At 39.2% G+C, this 26,788-nt stretch overlaps 1 protein-coding gene across 2 annotated transcripts in view; it reads right to left on the bottom strand.

Annotated features, from left to right (window-relative positions):
• The window catches only part of HYCC2 (hyccin PI4KA lipid kinase complex subunit 2), a 103,431-nt gene that overhangs the window by 8,753 nt on the left and 67,890 nt on the right, over nucleotides 1-26,788 (bottom strand). Inside the window, exons 5-13 of one of the 2 annotated variants that reach the window (XM_063429865.1) lie at nucleotides 25,017-25,118; nucleotides 15,449-15,628; nucleotides 12,101-12,181; nucleotides 11,198-11,313; nucleotides 6,558-6,653; nucleotides 6,258-6,374; nucleotides 4,823-4,910; nucleotides 3,951-4,110; nucleotides 1,425-1,562 (exon numbers count right to left, since the gene is read on the bottom strand). In XM_063429865.1, the coding sequence (XP_063285935.1) occupies nucleotides 1,425-1,562; nucleotides 3,951-4,110; nucleotides 4,823-4,910; nucleotides 6,258-6,374; nucleotides 6,558-6,653; nucleotides 11,198-11,313; nucleotides 12,101-12,181; nucleotides 15,449-15,628; nucleotides 25,017-25,118 (1,078 nt within the window). The remainder of the gene's footprint in view (nucleotides 1-1,424; nucleotides 1,563-3,950; nucleotides 4,111-4,822; nucleotides 4,911-6,257; nucleotides 6,375-6,557; nucleotides 6,654-11,197; nucleotides 11,314-12,100; nucleotides 12,182-15,448; nucleotides 15,629-25,016; nucleotides 25,119-26,788) is intronic. The other variant, XM_063429866.1, reaches the window with a different exon arrangement.

Genomic DNA, 26,788 nt, shown 5'->3' with positions numbered 1-26,788 from the left:
AGCACTGCTATGAGGATTTTATGCCCTTTTTGTTTTACAATCTTAATTCCCTAAGGGGGTCATAAAAAAGGAAACATTTTTAAGTATTAACTTAATACTTCCAGTAGGGACTAGGTTGTGGGAGGTCAGGGGTCTCATTTAGTGTTTAACTGCTTGAAGATCGTTTAACACTGAATGGAGAGACAATGCCAGGGGACTCCTGGCACTATAAGCAAATCAAAGAGATGAAACGGCTATACTGCCTACAGAGTGACTTTAACCACATAACCCCTTAAGGACACATGACATGTGTGACATGTCATGATTCCCTTTTATTCCAGAAGTTTGGTCCTTAAGGGGTTAAGGACCAACCTTCTGGAATAAAAGGGAATCATGACATGTCACACATGTCATGTGTCCTTAAGGGATTAAATATTAGTTACTATTATGTATCACTGCATATTCACATCCCTGACATTGTTTTTGTAAATAACTTTTTTTCAGGTTTGGAGATGTTTCTGCATGTAGAAAAATGTGTAACTAGAAAAAAAATGTTTAAAAAATGCGACTGAGAAAAAAAAACAAAAAAACAACAAATACCGGTAGTTGATTTGATGGCAAAATTATATTCATGTAAAAGTAAATTGTGATGGGAGTGAGCACAGGACTTATCTTTTTGTATTTGTATTTACTTTTTGTATCACACAGTTTTGTTACAATGTTGCCCGCCCATCCCATGTGTTCCCTATTAAGGGTTAATAAGTATATAGAGGTGTATACAAAAAATACCCCTCTCTGTCTCATTAGAGATATGTTTGCCAGAAGCTCAAGGAAGCAAGGTGAAGGGTCAGTGTTAGGACCCGTCTAGGGGGTCTGCCTTGACATTGGCAGGTGGGCATTCCCTCCAATGGCCATTGGAGTAACTAAATGACCTCCATTTGTTTAAATATACATAGGGATTAAGGAGAGAGCGCAGGTAACTTTTTTTTTCTTTGTTTTTTACTATATATATTGGGGCTGATGTGTACTGTGGTCGTTGCTGCCACCTAGGAGTGACGGGAGTGAGCGCAGGACGTATCTTTTTGTAAAAGTAAATTGTGACATAATATCACAATCCAAAACACAACACATTTCTTTGACATAACATACCCTGAAATGAGAGTTCACCAAGAGAAGTCCTGTCCTTTTTGGGCTAAGTTGCTGCAAGAAACATTCTATTGCCATGCGAAGCTGATCTCTTGACTGCAAGGAGGTGCAGGTATTAGAGGCTAGCCGGAGATAGCAAGCAAAACATTAATACCTGACCTGGAGCCAACGATAAAGGAAGCGCATGGACAAAGAGACCCTAACCCACTGTCTTTGGAGATAAGGAAGTCTTTGTCTGGAGCCTGGATTTTCCTTAATCCACTCTACCACTGGTTTCTTACTCCACTTCTCTGGCCTACCCTTAGTGGCAGCTTCTGGAGAGTTGGTCTCAGGGGTCCTGTACACAAGAACATCCCCCTCGCGATTAGTGCTTAGGTCTGTGGCGATACGCAATGTCGGGGAGCCAGGGTTCGAGTCGCTTGTGAGATCAAAACCATCTGGGATTCAACACAGGGAAGATTTTAGTTTGTTTCTGAAAGTCTTTTCATCGGTTGTATTCCTCTTTGTTTGGCCAAATTTAAAATCAGGATAAAAATTAAAAAAAAATTAAAATAAATGAAAAGTAAAAAATTAAAATAAAAAGACTTGCTAGGCGTTTTTAGAGTTCATTTTTTTGGGAGGACATAATAAAAATCATTACTGAAAAGGGCCATTCACATATATTTAAATAACAAAGCTAATTAAATAAATATGTGCATGAAAAATGCTGCAACATGACATTCAACCGTAAAGGTACAAGTCAATGGAGCCTGGGGAGAAGGTTACATTAATTATGGATGTTTTGGTGGGATTATAGCATAAAAACAACTGGACTTTATACATCCAAATACTAGTTTTTTTATTTTATTTTTTATTTTGAATTGTTGTAGATACCCTATGGGCCACAAAGATAAATCAAATCCATATTATTATTTATACATAAACGATTAAAGCAATGCCACAATACTCATCTGGCCTCTATAATAAATGGTCCAGGCAGCTCTGTATGAATTATAAAATGCTGCAGTAGTTGGAACATGGTGTGTAGAACATACACAACAAAGAAATGCAATTTTAAATAAATTCAATTAAAACAAAAACTTAAAAAGCAACAAAGCAAAAAGAGACATAACTCAGCGAATTACATGTAACATTATTGTAACACGGTAATAAAACATATGAAAGAGATGTACCCAACATAAAAAAACATGAAAAATGACAACATTATAGATGTTGGACTATGCTACATATAGTGGCAGTTGAAAATCATTGATATGGTAAATACGAAACGTAGCACGCTTGCCACCGTGCTCCACACAGTTACGGTATATAGGTAAAGTAAAGCAATCAGTAGGAACATTCACTAGATGCTATGGTAATTGCTTTACATTTTATCTTAGTCCCAATTTTGCCTGTTTATACATAACCCCACTAAGGGAACATTAACACAGTGATTTAGTCTAAATAAAGCTACCAGTATGCAGTGGAATTTAAAAGTTGAATCAGCGTCATAAGAGGTGGATAGGAAACTCCAAAACAAGCCCCTACTTGTCTGATTGTGAAAGCTGCTGGAACTCAGGTGTAATTTAATTTCCGACAACATTTATTTGGAGATACAGTAACAATCAAAAGTTTGAGTACCCTCCCCTGGTAAAAATGGTCTTTGTTGTGGCTTAATGCAGAGAACATGCCACTCTGTCAGGACTGAGACTAGTTGAACAGTCATTCAAAAAAAATTATGATCAGAAATACAACTGCATTGTGAGGGTACATGAGGTGTCACACAAGCACACACATTTTACAGAGTATCCCCTGCTGAACATGTACCAAAAGCAGTTTCACTTTGTACACACACCAAGCTGTTATTTAAAAACCAAACACTTAATCGCAGTCTACGATTATAAGTCGCCAACTAGAGATAAAACAAGTGAGAATAATGACGAGCTTGTCCTTAGATCTTTGTTAATGCATTTTTAAAAAGTTTTAATCCCTAATGTGTGTGTTTTGTTTTAAGTAACAGTCTGGTCTAGCCGGTGTGTACAGGGCAAATGACTTTTTCTACATTTTGTTTGACCATTAGAGGTGTTTGCCATCATAAATTATTTTTCCTACTATATTGCCAGGACTCGACTCATAACCGTCAAACCCTCGAAGTCTGACTTTGTTTGCTAATTTAACAATCAATGGGGGGAAAAAAGAGTTTGTGTCCCTTAGCAGTACATTCAAAAGAAGTGATGTGAACACAGAAAGGCTGAAACACCAAATCTAGGACAAAGATGTTTGCATGATATTAGGGACTATATTGCTACAAATAACAACTGCATTTTATTCTGCTTGTGGCTGAAAATGGCAGTAACTAGTGTAGATTGTTAATTAAAGAGAAAATTACAATGACCATGGCATTTTACAGCAATTTAACATTGAAATGAAAGAGCTTATGTATAAGAGGAGACCTAATGCCAATTATTAATAGAATTCATAGGTTACAGGTTCCAAAGTTTCCACTATATTTTGAAGATCATTGTTCCTCTGATAAGTTGCTATTTACCACATTAAGAATATGCTTCCTCAACACTTGCATAGTGTTATGATCAAAATCAACTGATAGTACTGTTTACTGGGCTCAATTTTGTTTCCATATGACCATAAAAACACCAGGCAAAAACCCATCAAACAGGTATCCCATAGAATACGTATGTTAAACAAACATATTTATTATATTATTGGCTTTGTTGCTGGCATATCAATTTAAAAAAATCTTAGGATAAAGAAATGTATCTCATGACTGCTTTAACATTACATTGGATCCTAAATCGATCCCCAATTTTTTTTTTTTTAGTGGTTACCTTCTCTCCTCCATCGGTGTCTACGTATAGAAGCTGTGGTGATAGCCGTTCTAGAGATTCGAGGGACTGTTGGGGTCACCTCGACCTTGAGGACTTTCTGCCCTTGATTGGAGGTGTCTGGAGCATCAAATGGCAGTGAATTTTTCATCGCATTTGCAACCTAAACAATGAAACATAAGGTCTAATAAGAAACAAAAGTAACAGTCTTAAAGCTACAAAAAAACAAACAAATAAATTAATTAATGGAACACTCCAAGCACAATAACTACTACAGAGCCCTACCACGTGTAAGTAGTCAAACAGTGTCTCTTCTTACCTGAGGTCCACCAGGCTATGTCTCTTTAGAGACAGATGCTCCTGCATCGAACATTCATTAGCTCTCCTAATCTAAACTCTGCCATGCAGGACAGCTGAGAGTGTTAGCCAATTGCTCTCAGTCAATGAGCTAAACTCTGTACCGCCAGGCTTAGATCAACATGGAGAGCTTCCGACTCTTACACTGGCAATGAGCGGCATCCGACACACTCCAGGTAAGAAGTCAAACCGTTAGCAAATGGTTTTACTACTTACACTGGGCAAGAGTCCGGGTACTGCTGGCACCATAATCACTACAAGGCACTGTAGGATTTATGGTGCTTGAAGTGTTCCTTTAAAGCAGAGTGATAACAGAAATACATTATTTTAAGTAACACCCTATGCAGCAATCTCAATGATTTTCAATAAAATAAAAAGAAAGCATCTCACACAATTGAACCACTTTAAGTACCAAACTTCTCTTTCAACTAACAGTCAGGTTCAGGCAAGCACATACAGTATTTTTATATAGTGGAGATTTTGATTGTAGGGGGATTTTGTGTAATTTTAGCACTTACCAGTAGGGGCTGTGAATAAAGCTCAAGCTGGGCACGGTATATAATGTCATCAAGGACCTCTTGCCCAAGATCCCACTCCCCATTGTATCTGTAAAGAGAAATAAAAAAAAAAAAAGTATAGCTTAGTCAAGTACTTTTGCTATCAAGCAAAGTATACCTAAAAAGGTAGCCAGGATCTGACTTTTATCGGCCTTGTGTGCAAGAGATATAAACAAAAGAGTACAGTTGTGCTGCAGTCAGATACAAAGGACTACCCAGTATAGGACTGTATACCATTGAGAAGTAGCTCAGAATGCTGTTCATTTCACCAGTATAGTAGTAGTAGTAGTTATGGAAAAGGGAAGGGGGGAGTCTACTAAGAAATTCCCCACTATGTCCTGAATGTTAGAGCTGCACATTTTAGAAAGTTATTTGATTATACCCGGTTGAAGAAGCCACGTTTGCTGTGGCAAAACGCGTCCTGGATTGCTTTTAAAGCTCATTGCAGCTATTTATTTTGTTATATATTATATTATTACAATAAATCGATTTGCTTTTACGGATCCTGGTTCCCGGCATCATTCATCAGGGAGTGCAGTCCCTAATCTGCACAACGCTGTGGAAGTGAGTCAGTATATTCTGACTCCTGACTTGTGAGTATTCACTTGGGACAAGTATATAATATGTTTTAAACATTTTAAACAATACTGCGCAATTGGGTGTACTTTTAATATTTTCCAGACCTCCTGCTTTACAACACGAATAGGGGTGGGTCGCCTGTACGGACCCAGAAGCCATTCATACCAGAGCTGGCTTCATAGCTCTCTGTTTGTGAGTGTGTTAATTACACCACTACTAACCACCAATACGTTGTACAATTTTACACTATGTATGATTATCTTTCTTAGGTTATGAACTGATTTGATAGTGGATTATTGCTTCAAAATTCTAAAAGGTGAATAATAATAATTTTTCTTGTCATATAAGCGCTACATTCTGAACTTATTGTTATTTCACATGCTGATAAAGAGGAATTATTTGAATGTTTAGCAGCTGATAAATTAACAAATTCGATACTGTTTTAAATATTACTTTATAACAAGCGCTGGTTCCATTATAACTCAAAACACAGGTATTAAACTTTTCCAGCATGACACAAGCCGTACAACTGTGTAAAAATATCCAACACCAACTCTCAATACACCAGTCCTTCAACCTTTTTCAGGAAACAAATGTCGTTAGAACATTTCCAAGACTTTCTCTCCTTATATGATAGTAGTTCTTTGTAAAGCTCGGGAATAGTTCTAGATACATATGAAGTATTTATTTAAACGTCATAACACATGGTGAGGCATTTCCCTAAAAGGACATATTCCTCTCACTGATGTTAACAGCAAGCTAAGTGTTGCCTTTTTCTTGCAAGGAGAACAGTTTTATGAACTGAAACGTAACTCACATAGCATGATAGACTCCTGTTAACAACTGCACCATGAAGCCAGGATCCAGCACCACCCGACCGCACAAATCCTTCCAGTGCTTCTCGTGTTGCCTTGGAAAGCCACTCACACAAAGCCTGGAAAAAAAAAAAAGTAAACCAATTCAAATAATTAATGACAGGGAAACCAAAAAGGAGATGTACACATTTTTACAGGTTCCAAGTGCATAATCTAACCGACGGCAGCAGCATTACCCAACTCTCCGTTCTAATTAGATGTATTCCCAATTCCTCACATATTACTTAAGACTTTCTTCTCACCTTGATCCCATCCGGCAAAGTGACTGGTAGGATGATGGTGGCATGTAGACAATAGCAGAGTTGTAACACAACATGAGAAAACTCAGTACTTCAAACCTGCAATAAGAGAAGAATGTGTTTCAGTTCATTGTATTTAATCTATATCAGTGTTGTCCATCTGGAGAGGTAAGATTATCACATAGCCTATTAAATTAGTAATACAATATAAAATAACATATGATGTTTCTACACAGGTACAGGGTGATACAAACTTAGTTTAGCAACTTACTCAACACTATATATAAACCTCTTCTGGTCTTCCACACCATTAGCAATCCGTTTTTTTTTTTGTTTTTTTTTAAATACATTGTTTAAATAAATCACGTAAATTACTTGCACAGCCAGTTCATTAAAATAATATAAATATGATCACCTTTGAAGTATCTGTATTTGCTGCAAAACGCCAACTTTGTAGCACCTGCAGTGAGATGTGGCCAGACAAGTAACGGATTTATAATTCACACTTTATTTTCAATTTTGAGGTTCTCTCTCATAATTTACAACCCAGCAAGAGTTTCTGGAAGCTGTAGTTAAATGGTAATTGTTTATTTTGGAAGGACAAGCACATAAAAGGTGAGCTACAACTCACAAATAGTATCCCTCAAAGCTGTATTATTGGAGTAGTTTGATTACAGGAGATTTGTAACTGAAGAATGGGTCATAAAGCTAATGCTATGCGCCTAATTTGGGCCTCTGCCAAAAAGAAGTATTACACTAGACAATGTAGACAATCTCAAGCATCAGTAACGGATGGTTGGTGTAGATGATGGCCCTGAGGGGGTCAAAACAGGTTGTTGCAGCTAACTTCATTTGGTTATTATCGGAACAATGGCAGATGTTCTTACATCCAAGATATTGAGTACACCATCCTCCTATGTGCACTCAATTTGCTATGGCATCTGTACAAGAATGGCATCTGTAGAGAAATGGTATGGGGCACTGGGAAAGAAGACAGTGGAAATAAAATGATAATACAAATAAGTATATCAGATTTACAGGGATCTTCTCCTCCAATCCTTTGCCTTAGCACTTTTTCTAGGTCCCAATTGTGAATTACATTTAAAACAAATATAAGTCAATCTTATTATATTTATCGCAGAGAAAGTCACACAAACCCGCTGATATGTGGAAACGTTATACAGACGGTACCGTAGCCAGAGACATCCCATTGCTACACTGAAAAGAGTTACTGGGCAATGTCAGTACAAAGAAAGTATGTTAAGAATTTTGTATTTTAGGGTTTCATCCAATTGCACTGCACGGTAAATGAATAAACTTTAATTTCGATTATAGTCAACAGTATTCCTCTACACTGATCTCTAGTTCTCTCTACCTGCTCCATACTTTCAAGAGTTTTAGATTGTTTTAGTTGCCATCAGGGTGACAGAGCTATTTTTGATGTGCTATTACAGGTTCTTTTTGTGTTTGCACAAAAAAAAATATATATATAAAAAAAACCCAAAAAAAAACACTTAGGAATACTAAAGCAAACTTCAAATAAACATTCAATATTATACTTTACCATCATTTAGTTTAGTTTTTATTCACTATAAAATTGGATACACCGGACACACAGTAGAAGAATAATGTTATTTTTAAAAAATACTTTAATTCAGAGTTTATTGATATTTAACAAAGAGAATTAACAAAAGAGAAAGCAGGATTAAGTCAATAGGAAACAATCTTCCACACATAGAATGATATCAAAGTCAAAAATGAAATGGCTGGGGGCGGGGCTTGACCGCGAAGCTGTGAAGAAGTGCATCACAACAGCTCCTGCAGAAATGGGCACTGAAGTCTAAATTTCACTGCCACACTGGCATTAAAGCGAGGATACAAGGCTGTCAAGTGAGAGAGGGCATTGATACGAACAGATTGACACCTCATAAGCAATAAATTGAGCCCAACTCATGATGTGGCCTACCAGCATGGCGGTCACCGGGGAGTCGGCCGCTCCCCTGAGGCGACACCAGGTCGGATGCCCGAAGGTGAGCTCTCGTCGCCCCCCCGGACCGGTGGGGGTCATCCCGGTCCGCCCCTACATAACCGACCGTTATGTCAAGGAGCCCAGGATCCCTACTGTCTCTAAAGTGGCAGAGGCCCGCCGCACTGCCGACCCCTCCGACGCATGGCGGGAAACTGAAGCACGTCTGAGCATCATATTCTCCGCATTTTGGGAGAAGCTTGAGGCCCATATGACATCCTCGGTAGCTGACAAACAGCCTCACTCATCTCCACAGGGCTCACCAAGTGAGATTGGGCAGAGCAACGCAGCAACCCCACATCAACGCATGGCCCCGAGGGGCAAGCACACACGGAGGTCCCATTCAGGACCAGACCCAGGAGACCACCAAGGTAGTCAGCAACAAGACCTTGCACCCAGGGGCAAGAAGAGTAAGCCGAGCAGGTCACTTGCAAAAGTCCCATCACTGCTGCGGAACAAGCGTCGCACTTCCTCCTCGCGGAAGGCGGCATTGCGGGATATCACTACCCGGCACAAAGCAGGATCAAAACATGAGCCTGGAGCGCTGTGGGAAACCACAAAGAAGACAGAAGACCCGACCTATCTACTGGCATCCCGGCACGATACCCTCCGATCAGCTTCACAGAGGCAACTTACAGAGGATTACAAACAAGTTCACAACTACATCCGGAAAAGAGGAAAGGGATCCCCCCAAAAGCGATCAAGGAACCAACCTACCTGCCTGCACCTAGAAGCTTTGCCATGCAGGACTGCCACTCATACCTGAACTGTACCTAGCACCCAATAGGTATTGGCTGAACTACTATGGGCACACCGCAGGCAAAACAGCCAACACTCTCCTTTGGGGTTGATTGCCTGTCTCCTGGACTGATTCTGAAACACACAAGATGCATCTTAACACCGGTCACCTGAAGCCCATCTGCACCCGATTAACTGCAACAGTATGATAAAAATGCCGTTATGTTTAACCTTCAGCCTAGCACACACCTATTGTTTAACTGGGAGACCTGCCTTCACACTACAGGGTTAATTAATGAAGCACTTGATAGCCTCCCTTGTTTTATAATATCACCTAGCATATGGCAACGCAGCCATTAAGCACATAGCCCACTCAGCCTGTTAATACTACACTTCAGTGCAGAAAGTAAACTAACCATATGTGACCCCCCTTGTATAAAAGTTAGACCTAGCCTGAATCAATCGGTTCATATGTTATTCTATGGCACTCAAAACTAGCTAATTTGAAACACTAGCGAGGTTATATTCGGTTATGACTGTTAAAATAAGCTACCTTTTCATTTTATATTAATGACTTCACTGTTTAGCCAAGCTGATGATTGTTACAATTATACAAAACTGTGCAATTCCTCATGCCACTGTTCCACTTAAGTACATTCTCAGACACTCTGTTGTGGCGTATGTCATTGCTATGTATAACACGCACAACAAAAATAAAGAATTAAAAAAAAAAAAAAAAATGAAATGGCTGTACACATAATAATAATAAATAGATTACATTTCTGTGTCTTATGATTTTGGGGAATAGGAAAAGGTAGCACCCTCAATAATATAATAAGAACTAAAGGTGAAGAAAAGAAAAAAAGGAGGGGGAAAAAAGGCATCGAGGGCCATCTTGACCAAAAGGACTTCCACACCCTTCTCCTGCATCTAACTTTAAGGGACATTAAGTCTTTTAAAATACGCTAGAATACGAGATCTTCTGGAAGGTAGTGTATGTACTGTTCACTGTCACAGCTAATGTCTCCAACTCTCCTTTTTTTGGTGTTATGGTAAAACTGAATTCAGTTGCACAGATTCTGAGATTGAATCAGCAAGATAGAATGGGTGATGTGGTTTCAGTAAGCAAGATATTTTGTAAGTCCTGTTTAAGAGTAGAATGTAAATCATGGGAGGCAGACAGCACAGGTTCTCCGTTCTAGGAGAAGTAGGATAAGGTTATTGTAAAGTGGACAAATGCTTGTACAACTTGTAAGCCCAACTATATTTTTATGAGAAGGTAAAGAGGTTATGAGTAAGTGCGCTTAGCACAGAACACACCAAGCAACTTTGTTGCTATTTTACCATTTTTAGTACTACTAACTTTATTGACATGTAGATTAATAAAAAGTAGTGCATGGGTATGAAATATCGGTTTCTGTGAGTTGCTGTTTAGTGCTGCCACGAAAAAAACAGCTCCTTGAGCGCCTGAAAATACTTTTGTTTTGTTACTGGTTTTGGAGTAGAATGCAATTCGTGAGAAGCAAACAGCATGGGTTATCACAAGAGAGTCTGGATTTAGTTGTTTTGTGTTGTGGACAACTGCATGTATAGCTTGACTTTTTTCCCCAAAGATTTTCCAAACATCTACATTAAGTGATCTACAAACATTAGATACCAACAGTGCAACTGTAGAAGCCATAACTGCCTGGGCTCTTAGGTTCTGTCAAGGTATGCAAAATGTTATAACTGTTGTATTATTGATTAGACAGACAGATTGATGTAGACTCAACATTTAGAGGAGTTTTAAGCACTTTGGTTTAAAGAGCAGTTTTTTTTAGGCGATGAGCCTATCTTAATCTTCCATTACGCAAATAAGGGTTGCCAACGTCTTACCCACCTGTTCTGTGCAGTGAATGTTTCTCTCTGCGGGTGAAGGTCACTGTATACCACTCTGATAAGATCGTGCTGGCTCAGAGCGCCTTCAGTCAACGCCATAGATCCTAATGATGAGGGCTGAATACAAACATACAAAACAATGTTTGTCAGGAAGAAAGCACAGGAGAAAGACATAACAAAAGGTGTGATGCTATGCAACATGCAGGAGAGCAATGAATGGATTAGATAACAAATGAAATAACTTATTTATCCTGCATTGTTGAATGCATACAAGCCTGGATTTAAAACTTAAGCAACAAAGCTTTTCAGGGCATTCAGTCAGTGTTATTGCTGGGCAGAGACTGTAAAATGTACTTTCATCTGGATATTAAAACTGGGAAACAAACATCAATTTAAAATATGAAATATCAAATATCCCAGTTAAAGATTCACCATGTTTAACCAACACAAGCTCAGGGTAATTTAAGCACGACTTGCTATGAATCCAGACACCAAGCAGCTCAGCACTTTGCGGTCTACTTGGGATGTAGTTGAAACCTAAGCCAGGATAATCTGTTGGAATATGCATAGTGCTCCCCGCCTCCCCCTGACATTTTCTATACCTGAACATACTTTCATTTTCTATACCCTGAATAACCTACAGATTTACAGCAAACAATGCATTTGCATAGTGCTCCCACTGACAATGATATGGGGCTGGGAATAATTGAGACACCCCTTTCTCTTTCTAGACCCTGAAATATATTTACAATTTAACATGGTCTGCATGTATTTTCCCAGCCAAATCAAATTAATACATTGAAAACCCCAATCTAGGTAAAGAAAATGTTATTGTGCTAATCATAAAATACATTAATTCTTCACAGCAAAGATAGACTTGCATCCATTCAGCTAAGCTCCTTACCTCGTGATATATTGAGGGCTTGGATAATGAGGGTATGGTGAAAGATAGAACCTTATTGTTCCCGTCTTTGTCAGCAATTTCCTGTGAGGTGAAGAGATCACTATGTTATTAGAGGCACATTTTATAGAACCATAAGTCTCTGACATATTATCTATAAACACGTTTAAATTCTACCTCATTCCACTGAAACAGGATAGGTGCCAGTTATTTGGTAGTTCCAATTGCAGAGTTATAAAAGCGGATTTCATTTTAACAGAATCCATACATATGTACTTAAAAGTCCAAAGTGTCCAATGCTATATTTCTTTTCCAGCTATTTTTATTGGAATAGTTAATTTGTGAAAATTAAACATTTTTATGTTAATATTATACTTGGCAATTTTACATCCACCAAGCCAAGATGATCTAATTTTAGGGAATTTCCTTACTTATTTATAAAATAATTCCTTTAGTACTGATCCATTAACCTCCAACCTGTGCAGCAATTGTGAGACTTAAACCAGTAGACATAGTACTGTGAAAGTGCTGACTGGACAATAGGGGCAATATTGAGAGTGAGGGACCTCTACTTAATTAATGAGGTGCTTGATGATATGGACTGAGTTGAATTACTTTATTATGTTCATTAGGCTGATTTGACGGTATACACTATAAGGTGGGTTGTATAGAGGAAATGTTTGTGCTTTGCATTTTGTTTTTTTCCATTAAATGTATCAGCCTTTCATCAGCTAAGAGTTCTCGCACGTCATAATGTTACAGCTACTGATTTACATGTCATTATCAACTCACAGGTGTGAAGTGAATGGACTAATTCCATGCTTTACAAGTCAATATTTTGTCTAATCCATGATAATGTTTTGTTTACAGAAATCAAGTCTAACTGTTATAGGACTGGAAGGATGTGTGATGGTTGAAGAGGAGTGGAATGTATTTTTTAGCATATATTCCATAATGAACACAAATGCACAAGGGTCACAAATCTCAGTAGTATATCTATATAAAGAGTACCAGATACACCAGTTTGTGACAGATGCCCAGCATCAATCACAGTATGTTTGGCAGCAGCAGGGAAAGCATGGTAGAGCTGCAGCATAAGAGGGACATCTCCATCTCATGCTACAATCATCCAGTAGATGGCTTTCGGAAACCACTCTCTACTGTGTTGGCTAGGAAACCCTCTGCTGATGTCAGCAGTGACACTAGCAGAGGAAATCCCTCTTGGTTAGGCTTAAAGGTAGGGTTTAATTTAGGTGCAGGGTGTATAGGGTTACCAACAGCTAGAGGTTATAAAATGCCTAGGTGTCCCTGCAGATCTTTAAACTGCGTGTGGTCCTGTCCTCTCATATGGAAATTTTGTATACTGAATTTTGAACCATTTCCTTTACAAGCACTTTTGCACTATTTGTCATCGCCCTTCCAGAATCCTGCACACAAATTATTTACCATCCTTGGGACTGTAGGAAGAAATAAAACCATTCTGCACATTTGGATAAATACAATTCCCGTTACTAACCACTTAAAAAAAAAAAAAAAAAAAAAAAGGTAGCGTGTGTTGTGTAATAACTGGTTAAAGGTAGTGCATGCTCAAAAGAGAAATGCACAGGAAAGTTCTTCAAAACATGGAATCCATATACAGTACTCCTTAACATATGGACAGAGCAAAACGCTTCCTGTAATTGTTATGATGAAAGCATCCTATTTTCATTCTGAGAACATAGTAATGGTGGCTGATGTAGGACAAACCTATTGCTATTGTATTTAAACTCCTACCCATAGTAATTTTCTCAACACAAGGAATTTAGCACAAAAAAAAAGTATTCTCTCTTTGTTTAGTCTGGGTTTGGGTTGTTTTTTTTATTTCAACCATGCACTAGTTTGATTCTTTTAAAAAAATTTTTTTGCAATTACAGAAAAATATAGAACATTGAATATCAGCACTACTTTGATCCTATAGTCACTATCAATATTTCCTAAAAATTGTACACACTTTTTTTTGTCATTGTGCAGTCATGCTACTTGACTCTTTATGACATTTGTTATTTTGCTGTTACATGCAATGTTTACTTTCGTATGTATTTATGGGTTACTACAAGTATCATATCCACTACAATTGGCTGTAGTAGTTTTGATGTGAAGAGTAGCTTGTCATTGTCCCCTGGTAATTGGGCAAATCTCGCCAAGGTCCGGATCTGCTCTAAAGCAGAATTAACAACATTTGGCTTTTGCAAAGCTGCAGAAGATAGAGGTCGACTGTAACAAACTGGGTACCAAACTCACCCTTAACAGACTTCAGTAAAAAGCTCCCCTATTGCATTTACCAAGTTTACTGAAACCACACATCCCCTGGTTCGGTATTTGTATGTCACCGAACATTGACCATGCCCCTGGCTCATTAACTTCAGAAGAAACACTTAATTTAAGTGCTCTCTCTGGGTGGCGCCATTCGTATAACTGAACGCACATGCTCTAGTAAATGGTGGCCATTTTGTCTCTCGAACACAGGAAGTGGTGTTCGGTCGTGAGTGGAACTGTTTTGGATGCTTTGCCTTCAAACCATATCATTGCCTGCTCCGTTCCCAGACACACCAGGAGAATGCTCTTTGGAAAAAAAACACTCCCGAAAAGGGGGAACATTCGCAGTTATTTGTGGATATCAATAGCTCTGCTTCTATCTCTGTTTATATCATACTCTTTGGCAGTAGGAATAAACTATGTGTGCGGTGTAAAATGTAAAACTGAAAGAGGTATTTGAGTTCAGAAAATTATATTATTATGATCACCCACATATCTATCCACTAGGGTAGTAACTGTCCTTGGTGCTGTTTAATGCACCACAAAATTATGATGTCCTAGATACCCATGAGTTACACCATGCTTTAAACATCAGCCAATATATCAGTGAAGTAGGTCTTACCGAACATATTTTGAAAGAGAAGAAATACCAGAAAGAACAAATGCAAACAGAGGGGCAAAACAGATGAAAACCAAGTTTATACTGCAGTTCACCTTGGTCACTTTCCGAGCAGAATAAAGTTATAAATTACACCAGAAATGTAAATGGTGGGGAACTTAAAGGTTATTTGCAAAAATGTTAATTTCAAAGATGACCTGAAAATGTCTTTCACTTCGTAAGCTCACAAAGAAATATGATAAAAAAATTATTGGAAATAAATGAAATTACAGTTGAGGGCAGAAAAACAAGCTAAAAAAAAAGAACAATAGCCACAGTTTTATGGTGGGTATGGCAACCTTTAAATCACTCTATAGCATTCAATGGTTGAAAAACAATGTGAGCAAGTTTATGACTAAGATCACATACAGAATAAGCTGCTGTGAAATAATTCTTACCAGGTTGTAAATGCCCAACAGGAGAGCTTCGATGCATCCATTGCTTTGTCGGTCACGGCTGGCAGTGAGACGCAGGTAAACGCAAATAAACTCTGGTAGGAACTGCATTGTAAATCTCTTTAGTCGGACCTCAGAGCTGCGGTACAGCTCAAAGAGCTGATGACAGATTGGCTCCAGAAGCTGCAATAAGAAAATGTATTAAATGCAAGGCTATCATAATCTGCACAACAAGTGTGGTTAGAGGGAATACGTTTAAGAGTTGCAAAGTTCTAATAGACTGCTGCAGTTCACAGAGTGCGCAATCAATAGATTTATTGGTTTTGTTCTTTGTTTTCTGTACACAAAGGTGAACATTAATTATGATATTGATTTCCAAACAAACTCCTCAGTAAAAATAAATGATCATTATCATGTAAAAGCTTGAAGGAGCTGCAAGCTTTACTAAAGACACATACATGGATAAGAAATAAAATTATAAGCGTCTAAATTCGGTGCTACATTACAAATGTATTCAGGACAAAAAGCTCCTTATAGAAGATAAATGGTCATAATATACATATAAACCTGGCATTTCCTACAGCAAAGTAAGAAATAAAAAAAATTATCTTTAAAGCGGCACTGTCATGCCGAACTTACCTTTCCTCAATCTCTTCCTCTTCTCCCCCTCTCTCAGGATCTGTTATTCTTTTCTTCCTGTCTTCTTTAGTTTTCTTTAAAACCATAAGACAAAGTAGGGACTCTTTGTCTTATGGGATTCCTCCGCTTGACCAGCTCTGACCAGCGGAGGAGCAAAGTGTGCTTCATTTCCGCTGGTCAGAGCAATTTTCCCATGATCCCTAGCTTTCCTCCCTGTTCCCACAATGCTTCCTGTCAGTATTGCCGAAAGTCCTGTCACTTAGACAGAACGCCGGCAAAACTGCCGAATTGCATCCTAACAGAATGAGCACTGTTTCTCCATTGGTGTTAGGATGCAATTCGGTACTTTGTTCGGATCGGAATTTCATTCAAATGAATGAAACTCCGATCCTATTCATTGCTGTGGCTGCATCTTGCAGCCGCTTAGTAGATAACTCCCTAATTCCCACGGTATCAGGGAGCTATCTACTAAAAGGCTGAAAGACCTAAATTGGTCTTTCAGCCACATTTACTAATACTAAGTAAAAATGACTTGGTATTAGTAAATAATATGCCCCTACTCGCTATACCGCGAGTAGGGGCATGTCTAGTAAGCAGTGAGCAGCCTGTGGCGGGTGGGGGCCGTAGGTCCCGTCCCCCCCCCTTATTACTATTATGGCCCCCACCCGCCGCCCAGGGGTGGGGGCCGGGGGGTGGAGGACAGTAGGTCCCCCCCCCCCCCCCCATTATTACTATTATGGCCCCCACCCGCCGCCCAGGGGTGGGGGCCGGGGGGGGGGGACAGTAGGTCCCCCCCCTATTACTATTATGGCCCCCACCCGCCGCCCAGGGGTGGGGGCCGGGGGGGGGGACAGTAGGTCCCCCCCCCTATTACTATTATGGCCCCCACCCGCCGCCCAGGGGTGGGGGCCGGGGGGTGGAGGACAGTAGGTCCCCCCCCCCTTATTACTATTATGGCCCCCACCCGCCGCCGAGGGGTGGGGGCCGGGGGGTGGAGGACAGTAGGTCCCCCCCCCCCCCCCATTATTACTATTATGGCCCCCACCCGCCGCCCAGGGGTGGGGGCCGGGGGGGGGGGACAGTAGGTCCCGTCCCCCCCCTTATTACTATTATGGCCCCCACCCGCCGCCCAGGGGTGGGGGCCGGGGGGTGGAGGACAGTAGGTTCCCCCCCCCCCTTATTACTATTATGGCCCCCACCCGCCGCCCAGGGGTGGGGGCCTGAGGGGAGGACAGTAGGTCCCCCCTCATTCCCATTATGGCCCCCACCCGCCGTCCAGGGGTGGGGGCCGGCGGGGGAGGACAGTAGGTCCCCCGTCCCCCGTCCCCCCCCTTATTACCCTTTTTTTTTTTTTTTTTTACAGTGAGCAGCCACAGGCTGCTCACTGTTTAGTGGACATGCCCCTACTCGCGATATAGCGAGTAGGGGCATTGGGGAGATTTTAATCTCCCTTGTGCTATTATGGGGGTCATATTGACCCCCATAGAGTGAGGGGGGGACCTGGGGGGCTAATGAAGTGGTGGGGAGCACTGCTCCCCACCGCTTCTGTCTTTACATATTGCAAGGAGGGAGCTGCACGCCGGTAGCTCCCTCCTTGTAATAAACCGAACAAACAAACGAACACTGATACACAGTGTTAGTTTGTTCGTCTGATTTTTTCTATTCATTCATTCGTCTGTCTGATGAATGAATAGGTGAAATTCCCGTTCGCATGTCCAGATGTTTCACTGGGCATGTGCGGGAATCTCACAGTCTGTGTAGTGTGGGTAGATGACGTGTCCCACAGGGACTTCTCATACCCACACAAAGATGGCGGCGCCCTGAATAAAGATCGGGGCAGAAAATAAAGAATAAAAAATAGGTAATGTGGGGGGCATAGGGGCATTTGGGGATGACTAGGGGGTCGATTGGATGTAGTTGAGGCGGGAGGGGGGTTAAAAAAAAAACGGAATTCGGCATGACAGTGCCGCTTTAATAATGCACAGTGCCACGTTTGGCATTTTAATCTTCAATGAATAAATACCAAAGACATACTGTAGTTTGAATCTTTACTGTATACTTTGCCAGCACACCCTGTAATTCCAATTAAAAGTTCATGTGCCCTCTTGCCTTACAGCCATATAGGTACTATGTAACCCTCCCGAATATTAAAGGAACACTATAGTCACCTAAATTACTTTAGCTAAATAAAGCAGTTTTAGTGTATAGATCATTCCCCTGCAATTTCACTGCCATTTAGGAGTTAGATCACTTTGTTTCTGTTCATGCAGCCCTAGCCACACCTCCCCTGGCTATGATTGACAGAGCCTGCATGAAAAAGAAAACTGGTTTCACTTTCAAACAGATGTAATTTACCTTAAATAATTGTATCTCAATCTCTAAATTGAAGTTTAATCACATACAGGAGGCTCTTACAGGGCCTAGCAAGCTATTAACATAGCAGGGGATAATACAATCTTAATTAAACAGAACTTGCAATAAAGAAAGCCTAAATAGGGCTCTCTTTACAGGAAGTGTTTATGGAAGGCTGTGCAAGTCACATGCAGGGAGGTGTGACTAGGGTTCATAAACAAAGGGATTTAACTCCTAAATGGCAGAGGATTGAGCAGGGAGGCTGCAGGGGCATGTTCTATACACCAAAACGGCGTCATTAAGCTAAAGTTGTTCGGGTAACTATAGTGTCCCTTTAATTGTTGAAATACGTAGCATGTTAAAAATCCTAAAAAAGCAAGATCAGTTTTTGTATGGCAGCCTTTATAATACCAACACAGAGCATATCTTTGTGCCAGGGATAGAGTAGATGCAAAGCCGCAGGCAATGTACATTTTCACTGTATTCAATCCATGCGAGTTATAGATGCAATAGTCAGATTACGCCATAATGAGCTGTCTGTACATAATCAGCCGCTTGATCCCTGGCTTCATTGATAAAATATCAAAGCTGGTTCAGTCTCTGCTAATGAAAATCTACATGACCTTCCCAAAAGCATGTACCGCAGCTGGTTATCAGAGGAATGGCTGTTTAGAACACATAACCTAGATCATTCTTATCAGCTGTGATACACCTGTCATTTCAAGTTATTTTTGGTATAAGAACATCACACACTGAAATGGATACTAAAACAGGCTTTTAAAATGACCGTATTTCAATTTAAATTTTTTTTTATTGCTGAAGAAAATTTTGCTCGTCTGATGTGTAAAAATAAATACATTTTAAAAAAATACGATAAAGAATGGAGTTAGTTATGACCTACCATCATCTAGTACATGACAGAAGGAAGGCTCAGCTCATCTTTATTTTAAGGACAAGCACAACCTTTAAAAGCACTATAACTCATACCACTATCTCAGTGATAATATTTTTATTTCTTTTTATAAATATTTTTTATTACTATGTATATTTTATATTATTTTTAAGGGTTCTTTTCCTCTACCATAGTCGGACCTGTGCAGAAGACAAAGTAGTCACACACCTTCCTTTGTTTGTTTGTGTGTGTACGTTATATATTACTATACATTTTAAAACAAAAACTAAGTAGGATTGCCATGTGAAAGAGAAAGTTCTGCTTTTCTTTGTATCTACTCATTTTAGGAAGAAAGCTGGTCTTTAATTTTATCTGGATGATATCTTTAATTTATCTGATTTGAGAAAAAAAAAAGTCATTTTTTAAAACTGTTTCAGGATCTCCATTTCTTTTGATATGACCTCAAAGAAGAACAGAGATGTAGCAAATGTTGCTAAATTTAACATAGAAAATAGAAAGCGAAAATGCAAGACTAAAGGGGCAGGATAAACCTGACCCTGAAGTCAAGATAGGACTAGGTGGGTAATGTGGGGTTAACCCAAAATATTGAAAACTTAGAAAGACTAATCTCTTTTTGAGAGAAAGGTACCCAAGTCAAAGACCATGGGTATCGACTCTCAAAAAGAGTTAAGACTACCCACATGAGAGTTATGCAACTCAATGTAGTCGGTAACAAAACACAAAATGGTATAACCTTTATTAATATTTACACAGTAAAGAAAATAAAACAAGTGAGAGAAAATGTGATAATGAAAAGAGACGTTAAAAAAAAAAAAAAAAAAAAAAAAAAAAGAGAACCTAGGTAGTCTGCCTAGCCTGTCTTGTATGTTAATAGGTAGCCTAAACATACATGCATAAATATACTAATCCCTGATCTGCCCCAATCAAAGGATAAATAGTATCCACGGGAACAGAAGGATACTATAATCCAGTGATATCTATAATCCAGTGAACTGGTATGTTTAGTGACATGTTATTATAAGGAGCAGGAGGGTAGGAATATGAAATAGTTCCTTACCCCCACCTTCATAATCAACAGAGCCTCTCTCAAAAGTGTTTCATCTGGAGTAACTTGTTAGTTGTGATTAAAAGGAACAGGAATGTAGGAGTATATAATGGTTCCCTACCCCCACCTCAATATCAGACAATCAGACAAAGCCCAAGTTGGAATACCAAGAAATAAAGAGAAAAAATACACACAAACCCTCAATTTTAAATGGGTAAAAAATGAGTATAACAGAGGTATCTGGGAGTAATACAAGTAGTAGCTAACCTAGATAGATACTGCGTGCAAAAGACATCTGAACCAGGGTGAAAGCATATCACATAAAGTAAAGTCCCTATTATGATACCTGCCTTTAAGCCTTATTAGATAATCATTCCTCTCACATTAAGGCATCTAAGGGGGGCAATATCTCATGGGATGTCCACCACTGAATATGAATGCCTTATGACCCTGATGGGATTGTGGAAAGAGAATAATAGGACCCTCCCAACCATACCGACCTTAAACCTAAGAGTCGCTTTACTCCCTAGCTAGGAAATTATTGTAACATTGATTTATTGGAACAATGAAAAGGGAAATTTAAAAATTAAACATGAAGATTTTGGAATTTTATCCAAACAACAATGTATCCAAAAAAGAACAGCAAGTTCTCATTTCCCTTAAAAAGATAATAACCTACTTATAAAGCCAGCAGATAAGGGAGGCAATATTGTAATTATGAATTTGAACAATTACGTTGAGATGGTTAGGAGGGTCCTGGAGGATGAAGGAACATATAGGATCTTAAATCAAACCCTACAAACAACTTCCTCCAGAAATAGAAAGGAATTTTGGACAGGGGCTGCAGTGAAGGGTTGCTGTCGGGTGACGAGTATGAATTTATTGTTAATCGTCACCCAAAGATAGCAACCTTTTACTGCTTGCCCAAAGTCCATAAAAGCCTGACTCTACCCCCGGTGCGTCCCATTGTGTCAGGCGTGGATAACCGGACGCAAAACAGGAGCATTTACATCGATCGAATTTTGAGACCTTTCGTTGAAAGACCAAACAAGCTCTTGCCCTACTCTCCAGCCTCGGCCGCCCTTTGTAGTCTAGACGTGGAGGCAGTATACTATTCCATGCCACACGCGAAGGGTATTCAGCACATTGGATCTTACCTGGAAAAGAGGAAAGAATAATATCTTCCACATACCAAGTTCTCTCTAGAGCTCCTTCAGTACATCCTTACACACTATTATTTTACATTCAAAAACAAGTTCTACCACCAGGTGAGAGGTAATGCGATGTGGACAGCTTGTGCCCCATCATACGCTAATCTCCACTTGGGCTGGTGGGAGGAAAGTCTTGCACATTCAGAAGTTATTTCGAAATACCTTGCTTCTATTTTTTTGTGGCATTAAAATCCTTATTGTGTGGCAGGGTAACCTCGAGGAGTTCAATGACTTCGTAAAACTAAAGTAAACAACAAATTTTGAGATTTACGAGTGAATTTGGGGACTCTGGTCTCAACTTTTTAGATATAACAATATCTATTACAGACCAGAATACCATTCACACTACTCTCTTCAAAAACCCATCGGCCTCTAACAACCTCCTCAGATGGGACAGCTTTCAACCACGATCCCTGAGGCAGGGTATCCCCATGGGACAATACCTCAGGGTAAGATGCAATTGCAGCACTATTGAGGAGTTTAACATCAAAGCAAAGGATTTGAAACATCAGTTTAAGGAAAAAGGATACCCCAACAAATGTTTGAAACATGCCTACAGGAGGCCAACCAAAATGGTCTGTTAAAAGAGATTGAACCAAAAGCGGTACCCAAAGATTCCACGGAAATCATTAGGCTGATAGACACCTATGATGCGGGATGGGAGTATGAAAAAAATCACTCCAGCGTTTTTGGCCAATACTCACGAGGGATGAACATCTTAAAGAAGTACTTGCCCCTAATGTGACCATAACAGCACGCTGGGGGGAAAACCTCCGTGATAAGTTGGCCCAAAGTCACCTCCAACAGAAACAACCATCCTTAACAACATGGCTTCATAATCCTTTGGCCGGCACCTCTGGGTGTGAAAGGTGTGTCACCTGTAAATTCATAAGAAGGGACTCTAAAAGCGTATCAGACAGTGAAGGAAGAAATGTGTTTTAGATCTCATTCCTCATTCTTCTTTAACTGTAATACGACAGGAATAGTATATCTACTCACCTGCCAATCTAATCTCAAATACGTTGGGAAAACTTTTTGCCCCTTTAAACAACGGACAAAAGAACACATCAGGTCCCCTAAAAATCCAGAGGACATTCCCATTTCAAGACATCTCAGAGAGTGCCATGCAGGTGACCCCAAGGGCTTACGCTTAGGTGGGTTGGAGTTGGTGAGGGGACTATGTCAAATTCCTAAGGCAACGGGAATGTTTTTGGATATATAGATTCAAAACACTAAGTCCAAATGGTGTCTCCTTTTCCCCCTTCCTATAATCACTTAGTATCCCTTTTACTGATCAATATCCCTTTAAACTATCTATGTAAACTATCTAACTATTGTGACAAATTATTTACTCAATTAAAATAGTAATTTCATGATTAATACTTCAGCACACTGTTCATAATGATGTGGCAGTACTTTTTCTGGGGGTTTAATATTATTTTTTGGCTATCTCCACAATGGTAGGGACTACCATACTTAGGTGCCTTAATGTGAGAGGAATGCTTATCTAATAAGGCTTAAAGACCGGTATCATAATAGGGACTTTGTTTTTTTTTAAATATTTCTTTATTTTTCACAAGTTGCATTTTTACATACAATAAACATTAATTTAACAAAAGCAGTAGATATTACATTTCTTACAGACTAACTAGGTCCATAGTTGGGAAAAAATAATAGGTGAATTCCAAAGCATATTAAGTATCTTTCTGATTATAAAAACGAATGTAATCCATTAACCTTATCATACAGCATCTGACCTACGTTTCCCAACTAGTAACCTACAAACACACCTCAGACACACCTGTCATATTAGAGGCAGAGAGGGCGGTGGGGGGGGACAGAGGGTTATATCTAGTGACCATAAATTGTGTTAAATTAATGCCAGGGTAGCCACTCCTCTTCGTATTTGTCTGTGGACATTCTGTCTGGTAGGAACCCCTTTTCCATTCTATACTGGAAATTAACCTGTAAGCTTATTCCGGACCAACTCAGGGAGCCTATTTTCCTCCAGTTTCTGGTAATTATTAATTTTGTGGCTATAAAAACAGGAATCAAAAGGGTTTTTGCATTATTATTGTCGGGAGGGAAGCCAATATGGAATAAGAACATGTGTGCTGTTAGTTTTAATTCCCTGCTAGACGTATAGTTTAGTAATCTAGAGAGAGTCTCTTTTGTTGTACAGCTCCTCACACTGCCACCAAATATGATAAAATGTACCCAAAAGCTTTGCCACAGCGCCAGCAATCAGGAGATACGTGGGGATCCATTCGAGGTAAGATGGAACCAAGTACCGGCGGTAAATACGTTTATAATATACTTCTAGTATGGTTACACTGTGTATTATTCTTTTTACAAAAAGGCCACATGCATCGTACTACTGATTAAAATAAAAAGCACGTAACTGTGAGTAGAATCCCGTTTAAACAGGAGGGTGACCCTTGTATCATGTGTAAGTGGGAGAGGTAGTCAGTGTGCGTAATGAAGATTATACTATTTTTTTTTTTTGTTTCCAACTACATTGAGTTTCATATCTCTCATGTGGGTAATCTGTTTTGAGAGTCGATACCCATAGATTTTTTACTTCAGTCCCTTTCTCTCAAAAAGAGATTCGTCTTTCAAAATATTTCTTCTTAAGAAAATCAATAAAAAGTGGATTTAATGCAAAAAAATAAAAAAATATTATTCAAAATATTAAAGAGTAGTATTTGTTCGATTTGATGCATTACTGTTTAATGAATTAACTTGTGAAAGGTAGGCTAAATAGGTCTGATTGAAAATATCCACAACGTAACTTTAAAATGGGAAAGAAACTCTCAAGCGACCCTTGCTAACTAGCCGGCAATCTCTCCTATGTTACCCAGCCACACTAACTGCTCTAGCCTGTTATCACAGCTGCCATAGTGTTCCCACCTCAGCTGTACTGCTGAAAGCGTGGTTGCCAAATCTTTAAATTAAGCTTTAGTGGCAGCAGTTTTCCAAGCTGTAGTGACTCAGCGGGTCGTGTAGCGTAGTAATAAGCAGGTATCGTCTAAAGCCCTAGTTCTGCGCTATATGACACACTGTGCCAGTTCAAATAATCTGTTATGTTGAATTTATCCTCATGTTATTCTCTATGCCTAGTACTACATTACCACAGTCACATGTGCCTAACTAACCAGACACAGCGCCACCCTAAAAAATAAAATGAAGCAGACACACCTGAGAATGTATATGAATGTTAATGGTTATTGCATATGTATGTAAACTCACTGATATATTATTCTTCATTTTCTTCCTTTCTGTAACGAACTCACATTGCTTCAATAAAACAAAGAATTAAAAAAAAAAAAATGGGAAAGATAGCCAACAATACTAAGATTTTAGAATAACTTTGTTATGGGAGACAAAAGGAAAATTGTTATCAGCGCTCACCTCGTTATTAGGGTCTTGGATAACTTTATAGAGCGCAGACACAAGGGTTTTCTTTCGATGAAGAGTTGCAGCATAAGCAGGGAGTTGTGTTTCAGGTAATACCTGTTGTAAACAACACGTGGGGAGAATATTTTTTTTTTAAAAATGTATACGTTATTATAGAATAAACTTAATATGCAAGATACACATAATTATAATGGATATGGTTGCGTGGAAAATTGCATCTACACATTGTGTTAGTAGACTTGATAGAAAATGCATTAGTGTTTCATTAATGTAGGACATATGATTCTTCTCTTTAGCCTATCGCATAGCCCAGGGCAGTCTTCAACGCGGGGCAAATGGAGCAGCTGCCCCGGGCCCAGTTGTTCCATCGATTTGCGCAGAGCCGCACCATCCCACACACTAAAGAGGACGGCAGGGAGTAAGGGAGTTCCAGAAGATAACTCCCAACTGCCTCAACCTGCCACTGGATTTTCCTATAGGAATGTAGAGGCAGATGCCGATGTGATGGCAATGAGACCAGTGTCAATGTCTTGGATGCCTTGCTTGGTAAAGTCTTCTGACTAATAGGATGGGATGCAGCTGAATAAAGGCAATAATGTGGGGTTTACTTGACTTTAGAACACACAAACCCAGCTTGGTAGCTATGATGTGTTGGATATGACGTTCGTGATACATTAAAAACCCAAAAGGACCACTTAAGGAACAAAGAGACCTCTTCATCTCAATTAAGTAGTCTAAGTGCAGTAGTCGTTTAGTTTTCACACTGCCATGTAAAGCATTGCGTTTAGTAGATACGGCAATGCTTACATTTCAGAGTTAAATATGCCTCTTGTGGCTGTCTACATGACAGCAACTAGGGAAACTACCGCTGTGAGAACCAAGCCAAACTTGGTTCCCACAGTTAACCTCCATTTCATTGAAGGAACACAGAATTGAATGAAAATTAGAAGAGTCAGTATGACGTAGCGGGACGATAGGCAGATTAAGTGGCAGAAGAGAACACTACAGCGTTGGGAATACAGGTTTGTCACTACAAGATAAAGGCAGTCACTGGTTTAGGGTGGTTTATATTTAGCACCAGCACCTGATTTAAATATGCATAGACTAAGGGAGTTAATGCCTATAATCATATATGTTTATGTAAATTAAAATAAATAAATTACAGAGAGCATCTTTCACACTTGCACATGTATTTAATCTTCATACTAAAATAAAATAAATAACAGCAGCCATAACGACTGCTTACATTATATCTCAGCCATAAATATTTGTCATTTACAAATTGTGTGAATGACAAGCTCACCTTAATATAGGTAGAGATTTAATGTATACATGTGGTGGTTAAACTGGGGACACATTAGTTAATATTGGAAGAATCACTTGGCAGCACAACCCTCTGGACCCATAATTTTGTAACCTTCATCACCATGCAAAAAAACGTCAAAATAATATAAAATAAAATAAAAAAAAAAAAAATAAAAAAAAATAACTATCCATCTATAGGCTTTATAGCAATTTGACTGGAACAGTGTATAGATAATATTTTGTTTATAATGGTCAAGACAGATGCATGTTAAATGTTTTTTTATATATATTTCTGCAAACTTTAACAATAAATATGTTTTTCTTTCTTTGTTAAATTGAGAGGGGAGGGGGGGGTTGAGGCAGGTCAGATCCTCTCCTGAACCTCTATCCTACTTTTAGATGCATACAGTACATATCAGTGTATAAAATCTGGATATAAATGTAATATTAAAAGCACAATA

Source organism: Pelobates fuscus, chromosome 8 (assembly GCF_036172605.1).
Source record: "Pelobates fuscus isolate aPelFus1 chromosome 8, aPelFus1.pri, whole genome shotgun sequence".
In the NCBI taxonomy this organism is placed as follows: domain Eukaryota; kingdom Metazoa; phylum Chordata; class Amphibia; order Anura; family Pelobatidae; genus Pelobates; species Pelobates fuscus.
The sequence above is the reverse complement of the archived record's forward strand: the minus strand, read 5'-3'. Positions and strand labels throughout refer to the sequence as shown.